At 47.4% G+C, this 9,769-nt stretch overlaps 1 protein-coding gene across 2 annotated transcripts in view; it reads left to right on the forward strand.

Moving 5' to 3' along the window:
* Positions 1 to 9,619, forward strand: part of PSKH1 (protein serine kinase H1) — a 40,259-nt gene extending 30,640 nt beyond the window's left edge. For both annotated transcript variants that reach the window (XM_072873250.1, XM_072873251.1), the window contains exon 4: positions 1,214 to 9,619. In XM_072873250.1, coding sequence (XP_072729351.1) covers positions 1,214 to 1,531 — 318 coding nt within the window. In that variant the 3' untranslated portion in view covers positions 1,532 to 9,619. The remainder of the gene's footprint in view (positions 1 to 1,213) is intronic.
* The last annotated feature ends 150 nt before the right edge of the window (positions 9,620 to 9,769 follow it).

Here is a 9,769-nt window from a genome sequence, read left to right on the forward strand (position 1 = left end):
CTGTACAGTTGGTGGACCCCAAATTTTAAAATAAACTTTAAAGCTGGGTTCTTTTCTTCCTTACCAAATGAAGAGAGGAATGAAAGACACAGAATAGCAGCCTTTTTATTTTTTTAACCACACATGCGGTTTCCACTCAGTTACATATATGTGTTTGTACATGACCTTAATTATTGTACTGAAATCTTTACTTCATTGCATGAATCTGCTCAGGCTTTTTTTAATGCTGCTTGGGATGTGGTCTCCATGTACTTGAAAAATTCAGTATTGGTGGTTTCAGGAGGGGTGAGATCCCCACAACACCCAGTGATTGCAGAAACCTGCTCTTGCCTGGGTCCATTTGACACTTGGGTTTTTATGCTAGCCATACCCCACTCCACTCTTACAGTGGATTTTGCCACTGTAAGTGGCAAAATTTTGCCAGTTTTCTTCCTAGCTTTGTCCACAGCCCAACCTTCACTTGGATTGAGGAGGATCTTCAATGGGATACAGTTTTGTATCCCATTGTAATAGTTTTGTAATAGTTGTATGATTTTGGAAGATGACATGAGAAGATGAGGTGGGAGGCCTCAGGGCCAGCAGCTGGAGCGGGACATAGGTCTGGGAGCCTGTGTGTGTCCGTGGTGTAGCAACTGGAGCAAGCATGGGCATGCAAGCAAGCGTGTGACTGCTGGCAAAGATGGAGATGGACAAGGGGTTAAGGGACCTGGAAGCTGGGGATGTCTGTGTGTGTGTGTCTCTAAGGACAAGGATGAGACCACAAGAGGATCTGGCGACCAGAGGGACCAGGGAAGTCCCAGCCAGCTGCTGGAGAGATGGTTGAGTCTGGGGGTTGACTGAGACCGCTTGTGTGTGTGTGTGCACATGCCTGTATAGGTGTCTGTAGGCTTGAGGTACCTGGGAAGACTGGCATCCAGGGTCACCTAGTGGGCAGGCTGAGTGTCTGAGCCCAGCTGCTGGAGGGATCTGCGCTGCACCTATGTACGTGTAGACATTTCCCACCAATACAGCCTCTCCCCCTAACAGTCTCTTGAAGTAATTGTCTCATTCTCCTTGGGCAGATATTGTTGGTTACAACTTGGAAGATTTGAGGATGAAAAAGAGAATGGAAGAAACATAATGCCCTGAAGCACTCTTTGGGGATGGGAGGAATTAATTAATCAGCACAGCTGTGCTGGGATGTTTCATTCTAATCATCTCTTTCGTATTTCAGCCCTGGCCCAGTGTGTCCAACCTGGCCAAGGATTTCATTGATCGTCTACTCACGGTGGACCCCAGTGACAGGATGACAGCCCTTCAGGCCCTGAAGCACCCGTGGGTGGTCAGCATGGCAGCCTCTTCCTCCATGAAGAACCTGCACCGTTCCATCTCGCAAAACCTACTCAAGAGGGCGTCTTCCCGCTGCCAGAGCACCAAGTCTGCGCAGTCCACCCGTTCTAGCCGCTCCACCAAATCCAACAAGTCTCGGCGGGTTCGGGAACGGGAGCTGCGAGAGCTCAACCTGCGGTACCAGCAGCAGTACACTGGCTGAGCACTGGGCTGGGACCTGCCAGGCGTCTTTCCAGATGTCTTCTCTGGGGTGTAGGTGTGCAGCACCCTTTGCTGCACACTCACTCAGTGAGGAACATCCAGGTTCCTCCCTCCCCGACTCCGTCCTTCCCTCCAGGCGTCCCCCCCATCCGTAAGGAGGTGTCCCCCCATGCGGAGGAAAGGGAATCTTGTGGTGGCCATCATACCCTGCAAGCTGTGCCATGGGGTGTCATGCAGGAAATGGGGGAGCTGTTGTGGGCTCAGAGCACAGCTCAGAGCCCCTAGTAGTACACAAATTAAGGAGCCACGTGGGGAGAAGAGCTCTTTCTGTAGCCCAGGAGCTTGGTTGTTCATAGTTATTTATTAATTCCAGAGCGTTAAGTCTCTCTCACTTGCATGTGAAAAAAAAAAAAAGAAATCACTTTATGTGTATGTACATGCACATGTGTGTGTGCACATACATGTGTGGGTGTGTGTATGTATTTAAAAATTTATATATACACAAATTTTGAGCTGGTTTAGTCAGACTCTGTGGTGCCTTTGCAGTGAAGCTGGTATGAGTCACATGCAGTTAGAAGTAGGATAGCTCTGACTCACTGGCGTGCTGCCCGCTAGCTCCTCATCCCAATACAGCGCTGAGGAGATGCCAGACAGCAGTTTTCCGTGACGGCTGGGAAGCTGCGAGGTTTCCCCCAAGGGCTGCCATCCACCTGATGATGTCAAGGGTTTACTCAAGCTGTGCGAGAGCTGCCGTGCAAATTGGCAACCAGGCTGAAGTGCTGCGAGCTCGGAGCTGTAGTCTGGTTCCTTTGATCCAGACTGGGTGGGTGCTCCTGATGGAGGGGTGGGAAGAGGATCATCGTCCTGCAGGAACTTCATGGTACGCAGAGAGATGTCTTTGGCAAGGCAGGTTTTTGGGGGGTTCCTTGCTGTCCCCTTTGAATTATCCTTCCACTATTTGCAGCAAGACCAGTGCCTACCATGCAGGGTTTGTTGTTCTTGCTGTGATGTGGCCCTGTCATGTCTGTGACCTGTTACATGTCTTGTGCCCTTCAGACTAGCGTTACCGACTGCATCACTTCACCAAAACTTCGGTGGTTCCAGGTCTTGCTCCCTGTCTGCAGATTTTCTGGGGCTCCCCTGCTTTGCTTGCCTGTTCTGCCCCAGTCTTGCTGTCCCAGCTCTGGGACAGTTAAGTGGTGTGAGTTGTCAGGATGGCCACAAATGGCTCCATAGTCATCAGGGTAGGGGCTTGAGTAGTGGAGGTCCAGTCCTGGAGTGTCAGCAGTGATAATGCCCTGGAGACGTTGTACAAACACCTTAGAGCTGTTAAGGTGTTTGTGCAGGTGTTGAATTCAGGAGGAAAAAGCTGCCTTTCAGGTTTCCTTGTGCTGGATGGGTGATGTGGGGGCCTCTTGTGAAGGACCTCTCGGGGGAGGTGGGGGCTGTAGAACTGAGCTTTGTGCAGGCCTGCTGAGATATCTTCCCAACTAGTTAGAGCAGCAAAGTGGGACTGATGGCACAGTCTCAGGGTGGATTTGGCCTCTTGTGACAGCAGAGTCAAGATCTGCAGTGAAGGAGAGTGCTGGTTTTTGAAACTTTTCATATGAAGCCATATGGTTTGCTTCATCTTGTGCACTTGGGAAGTGTTTGCTTAGCTCTGGGCTGGAGATGCAGGCTGTGCAAGCTCAAGGGGCTGGCGAGCATGGCCTTTCTGCCCAGGATTGATGTCTGTGCTGCTGTGTTTTAGGGTCAGCAAGGTTTTAAGTGGTCGATCAGTTGCATCTCCAGGGAGCTCTAACTCTACTGGCTGCAGCCCCTCTTGGTCAGCAAACAGCAAAGCAGCACAGCTTCAGTGGGAGAAAAAAGGGAATTTCTAGGGATGTGCTTCCCACCCCAAAGCTGGGATGGGCCATAACCACTGTGAGCACAGCGGGGAATACTCCAGAGGAAACCTGAGGACAGACAGTATGTGTAGCAGGGGTGAATTCTAAATCCTTTGCATGGTTTTGCATATTATTTTGAAAACTCTGGATCCTTTGCAGGCTGCCCTTTCTCTGAGTGGCTGTTCTACCATATCACATGCACTCTTTCTTCCATCAGCATTAACAGATACTGCAGAATTACCAAAAATTGTTGTTTTCAGCTCTGTGGACTGCAAAAAAAATTTCTTCTGCTTCTGTTACCTTCTCACATAGTCTTCCCTGGTTTGTTACCATGAACTATAAACTAGATGTGATTTCTGACAAAACAGGCAACTTGCCACATTTTGCTTCATAAACAGTTCAGTGCCTCTCATATTACTGCAAACAGTTCTTCAGAAGCAGCAACCACTCTAAGACAAGGATCAGCTGGAAAATTGTTCTTCCCCTGTACGTTAAGGGATGGCAGGGTGTTCCTCTCGGAGGGCTTCAGGTTTTGAGCTGTCACTCATAAGAGTCCTCTGCATGTTTGGAGCATCACACCCAGGCACTGTGATCTCTTTTCCCTCCTGGGTGTTTTCATGGCCCTCCCCAGATTATCTTGCATTTTTATCCTTAAAATAGGTATTTTGCCTGTGAGAGGAGGTCAAACTGATGAACTGAGCCAAGACCTCTAGAACCTGAGACCCTTTCCTTTAACCACTAGACCATCAAAATGCATAGATGTGCACATGTCTACCCACACTGTTCCTTCATGCTTTCCCTTGTGAGGCATAAATGAAGGTGGAGAGGAGGTCAGGATTTTGAGCTCTGGTCTGACCAAGCTTGTTTCTCCACCTTCACAAAGCAGAACAAGAATATTCTCATCTCTGACAATTTTTGCTTTATTGCTCTTCTCAGCAATTGGTTTTTCACCAGGAAGAGTTCAAAGCGATGTCACTCACGGTGAGTTTGGGGTGGAATATGTTTTGGGAAGCGAGATGTTGTTATATAGGTTCCTGACAGTGTCAGTTTTTTGTGATGATACTCTGTGACCAGGGAGGTGAATTGGCAGAAGGGAGGATCCTTCATCACATACATGAGCAATACTGGATAGCTGCAGCCTGCCTCTCTGTGGTATGGAGATGTGGTCCTCGGGCATCCCACTATTAGGGAATTGCACCAAAGAGGACCAAGTCCATCCCATAAGGCGCTTTTGCTTTTCTAGAAAAAGAACTCTAATTCTCTTTACAAATGCAATGTTTTGTTTGCATGGAAGAATCAATGTAAACATGGGGAAAACGTTTATGGGCTTTCCTTCCATCATTTGATGACAACACTCTTGGTTCAATCCCTCTTTCTTTTTTCTATATTCAGTATTTGCACAAACCCAGACAATAACGTGTGTGGGCAGAGAGGAGACTAGCAGAGCTCTGTCCAAGTGTCCCTTGGAGCCCTCAGTGATCTTTCTGTTTTCACTCTGTCCAGAAAACTGGCGATGGTCCAAATGCTACATTGCAAGGTCCAGCTCAAGAACAATTCCTCAGGTGCTTTTGTCCTTGCAATTGTGGCACATTTTCAGCTGGGTCTGGTGAGGAGGACAGGCAAAGTGCTGTAATTTTGAGGAGTAGTTCAGGTGCCTTCAATCTGTCCTCTAAGAAGCTCTTCACTGTGAATTATCTTGATCATCTGTCTTTGTATATATTCCACAGGAGCATCTCAGCTCTCAGTTTATCTCAAGTCCTCAGGAGTTTACACTTTTCAGGAGTGCCTTGTTTGGGGATTTTAGAAACTAAAATCTCTCTGAAATGTCTTTTGTTTAATTTTTAAATCTCTTTCTTTGGCTCTTAATGGTGGTTCTTAATTGGGCTCACAGGGTTTTTTGAAAGACTTCCTCTGGTACTGAATTAGCCGGGAGAACGCAGGTAACAAATGTGTGTTCCAGGCCATTGCTGAGTTGCAGCTGGGGTGCAAATCTCTGCAAAACGAGTGCTTTTGTTTTCCATACTTCTGTTCATACAATGAAAATGAAGCTGGAATGACACCTAGTGGCAAATTGTAGCATGTCCTTGTCCAAGTACAGCCCTCTTCTAGTTACATTCCCACTGTTTCTGTAATTCCTTACAAAGAGGAATCTGGGTTTGGTGTGCTGAGTGATGGTCCCGGACTACACCTGCAGTCCTAGATGTTCAACAGCTTTCTCAGCGTGGCACCATTTTCTTCTATACTGATCCCAAAGAACAGCATTTTTAGCCCACACAGGGATGAGCATGAGTCCATGTGCCCCCACTGGAAGGGATGCTCAATGCTGGGGAAAAGACATGTGCAGTCAACCCTCCAGTGTCTCAAGGAGATGCTCACCAGCACCCTGCCTTGGGGAGACATCTTAGGGGACACTAGGAGAAAGCAAAGCCTAAAGATGCTGAGGCTGGAAGCAGTAGGTTTGGGAATTTCTCCTATCATGAGACACAACAGAGCAGCTCAGGGTGTTGCTTTTCCCAGTGTATTCTGTTTCAGGGAAAGGCAGTTTTAAGGAGTAGAAGGAATTATGGTTGTTTGTCTTTTGGAACTTAGCAGTACTGTGTAAAACAGTCTCATCAGTTTGTCGTGGGAGTTTGGCTGCTCTCTTGGGGGAGAGAATTATGGCTTCAAAGAATGTGGCCTGTTGATTCCTTGATTTTTTATTTTTTTGAGGGTTATTGGAAATGAATGTGAAAAGGTCTTCCAGAAATAACATTAGGTGGTCTACAGACTTGTTAAGCTTTGCATCCAGATTTTTCAGTATGCAATGTATTTTTCTATGCATTTTGCTAAAACAGCAATTACTTGTCCATGTTTGATTTACTTCTCACCCTTCTCAGGCTTCTAAAAAACCAAACATGTCAACCCAGTGATGGTAGAAACGCCCCTTCCTTCAATCCAGAAGTCTGTGCTGTTTAACACTGAGATTGTGATAGCATCCAGATGTGATAGCATTCCTGGACTGCGTTGTTCTTGGAAACATACAGCCATACATGAGGGACAGCTTTATAGCCTTGTGATGAGAGTAAGCCCAGACAAAAGGGCTCTGACCTGTTGGCTTCAGTAGCGATGTGGAAAACAGCTGCAGTGTAGGGCCTGCGTTATGTATTTGTTTTGGAAATTATAAACCCTCAAACTCTTACATTCTTTGGAATTTGGATATTTTCTTCTTTTAGGTTAGATATTTTCTGCTCTTGTAACTTACATTCTTTCTTATACCCTGCTCCATTTCTCAGTCCTGTTTTCTACCTGAGTGTTTGGCTGAAGTACTAATATAGTCAACTTTTATGTAATGCACAAACTGGAATAGGAATCATCATTAACTCAGCTGCTGGGCAGCAACTCTGGATTTGGCTCTGCAGGAGCCGTGTTGAGTCCTGGAGCCAGGTAAAAGCATCTGTATGGTACTTTGCAGGTGGGAGAAGGCTCCCTTTGAGGACCCTGCAGTGCAGGCTCAGCTCAAGATGATCTTGTACAACCTAGGACAGCTAGTGCATGGCTGTTACAGGCCTCTTAGTAGACTGCATGGGGTCGTATTCCTAGTTTAAGTGATGATGCTAAAGATTTGGAGGGTTTGAGGCAAGGTAAATCAAAATCTCAATTGTTTGACTTAATTTAGCTTTCTAAATTATGAAAAGCAACACAGAGATTGGCTTGGGAGGGGGATTACACTCTCTGGAGGAGTTGCAAACTGTTCTCTGCAGCAGTGTGAGCCCTGGGATTTGCAGGGAGGGTGGTTGTGTCCTGGCCTCTCACCAACTCGGCTTTGTCCTGAAAAATATCACAATGCCTGTGCCACTTGGTGCCATATACCAAGACCCAAGTTGCCTGCACCACTCTCGGGAGGTTTTTGGTGCTTTTTTCTGACCACTCAGTGTCCTCTTTCAGCCTGGATTAAAAATGCAGCTCTTGGGTGCTGTGGAGACAGGTGCCTGCATGTCAGTTGTGCCTTACTGTGCTAGTTGAAAAAAAACCTTACTATTTGGGGAAAAAAAAAAAAAAGTGAAGCAGCAGGGATGCGCGGTGGCAATGGCATCATGGAGCTTGGTACCTTCCACCCTCGGTGTCCCTGTGGTGGAGGAGGCACAGGAGCCAGTGGGCTGCTGCCTGCCTGATGACACTTTTTCCTTCTCCCACTGTCCTCTCCTGCATGGTAATACTGTAGATCCCTCGTGTGTGTGATGGGCGAGCTACTCACTGCTGTTGCAAATAACGTTGCACTGTGTCTGCTGAATGTGGAAGAGATCCATGGCCCCAACAAGGTGCGTTAATAACGAGCAGCTCCTGCAAGGACACCCGATGCTGTGAGTTTTCCTGTTGCCTTTCACTATGCAAAGACACCTCCTGGGAAGCTCTCAGGACCGGAGGTCTTTGGCCGCTTTCTGTTATTTTTAGTCGCCAGATTTCCGGTGCTGGGTTGGAACAGTTTGGAAGTAACTCTGATTGTGTCCCATTAGTCTCCTAACAGGGCTGTTTTGAGAAGCATCCAGTTCTGTGACTTGGCTTTTGAGTCCTGTCTTTACACTAAGGACTGTCTTGTAGGATGAGGTCCGAACCATTGTAATTAGTCTGTAACATTACAATTAGAGTGTACAGAATTATTTATTTTGTGTACTCGGTCTGCTAAACATGTAAATGTATTCTGTGTACCCCATCGCTCTGCTGTCGTTACTTCTGGCTCATGGATGGCACATGGGCTGACTGCTGGAAGGTGCTGCTTTCCAGGCTGTGAATGATGGTTCAGTAAACGCATCAAAAGCCAGGAGCTGCTCACCCCTCTAATGTGTTCTTGGAGCAGAGCAAGAAGGTACCAAAGTGCCCATAAAAGAGTTTGCTGGTTTCTTTAACACAGCTGCCAGGCCAGGAGCTGCCTGAGGGAGACCTCATGCAGGGCTGGGATGTCCACAGGGATGCTCTGGGTGAGTTGGGCACTCAGCCTCTTGCTGGAAGGCAGGGTTTGAAGGCTGAACAGGCACTTTGGGACATTTTGTTCACTTTTCTTTGGCTGCAAGGTGGTAAACAGGGCCAGAGAAGTACCCTGGTTTGCCCACAGCAACTCGTCACCTCTCCAGTTTCACTCTGAGCAGCTTTTACGGGTGAACAGGAAAACCTGTAATATCAAGTGAAAATGCACACCCCTTTTGAACCACATCCTCCTGGAAGGGGGATTTTTCAGGGGCAAGGGACCCCGTCCCAGCAGTGGTAGGGATGACAGCGACCTGAACACAGAGCAAGTGACTCGCAGTGCTGCAGTTGATCAACTCCTGTTTGAAGCTCCATGTGGCCGCCAGTTTCTTCTGCCCATATGGCCCATCCCCACATCTCTGACATTCAACTGTCTTGAAGGTCATTTAGGAGTCAAGTAAAGCCAAAACAGAGTGTGCTGCTTTCGTGTGACAGGTTTTATTTCAGGTACCACGGAGTGAAAGCACACTCTAAATGTTGTGGCAGACCAGTGAGACCAGTGTGTACCTTGTGCAGCTGCTACTGCCGGCCTTAGGGGAGATTTGCAAGGTGCTCAGCCCCCATGCCCTTCTCCCCTATGTCCCAGGCGAGGCTTTCCAAGGCAAAGGATCCCAAGCCAGCAGCTTCACAGTTTTATCTGCAAGCCCCTGTTCCCCTGTGTCAGTTTGTTCCAGTCGCTCTTGCTCCCTGCAGAGCAGACCACTAAATTAAGCTAAATTTTATCCAGCCAAACTAAAACTTGTCAGCCCTGGGCTGTATTTGAGCAGATTTTTTTTTTTTTTTAAACTCAAGCATATGGGCCAGACTGTTTGTCTTTACCCTCCATTAATGATCTATCACCCTTCTCATGGGTATGTCTCTGTGTAGCATTGTGCTTTCTCTACGACTGCTTGATATGAGAGCAATTATAACATTTTGGTGGCTGTGATTCACGCAGCAAAGGTTTTATATTGCATTCACATCACTGGTAAAGAAAAAGAAACCCCACACCTCATGTTGGGATGGTCTGATCCTGCTTCTCCCCACACTGTCCTCGTGACCAGCTCTATTTGGAGGAGCCAGGAACCAGGTTTTAATTCATTGACCATGTGTGAACACAAGACTTTTTTTTTGCACCTGGCATTGTCTCAAGAGCCTGTTTGGGTGGAAACACTGCTTTCTTCTGAAAACCTGTTGCCTGGTCTTGAGTTTTGTTTTCAGCTTCAGATTTTCCTTTGGGATGGCCTTGAGTTTCCTGCTCTGTTACCTGGAAAATCTGCATGTGTGAAGCAGCATGCTGCTCTCCAGCTGCCCCCTTCCACCTCCCCAAAGAGCTGGAGCTGCTGTTGGCATTTCTCCCTTTCAGCTCTGTG

This window comes from Ciconia boyciana, chromosome 9 (assembly GCF_034638445.1).
Source record: "Ciconia boyciana chromosome 9, ASM3463844v1, whole genome shotgun sequence".
Taxonomy (NCBI): Eukaryota; Metazoa; Chordata; class Aves; order Ciconiiformes; family Ciconiidae; genus Ciconia; species Ciconia boyciana.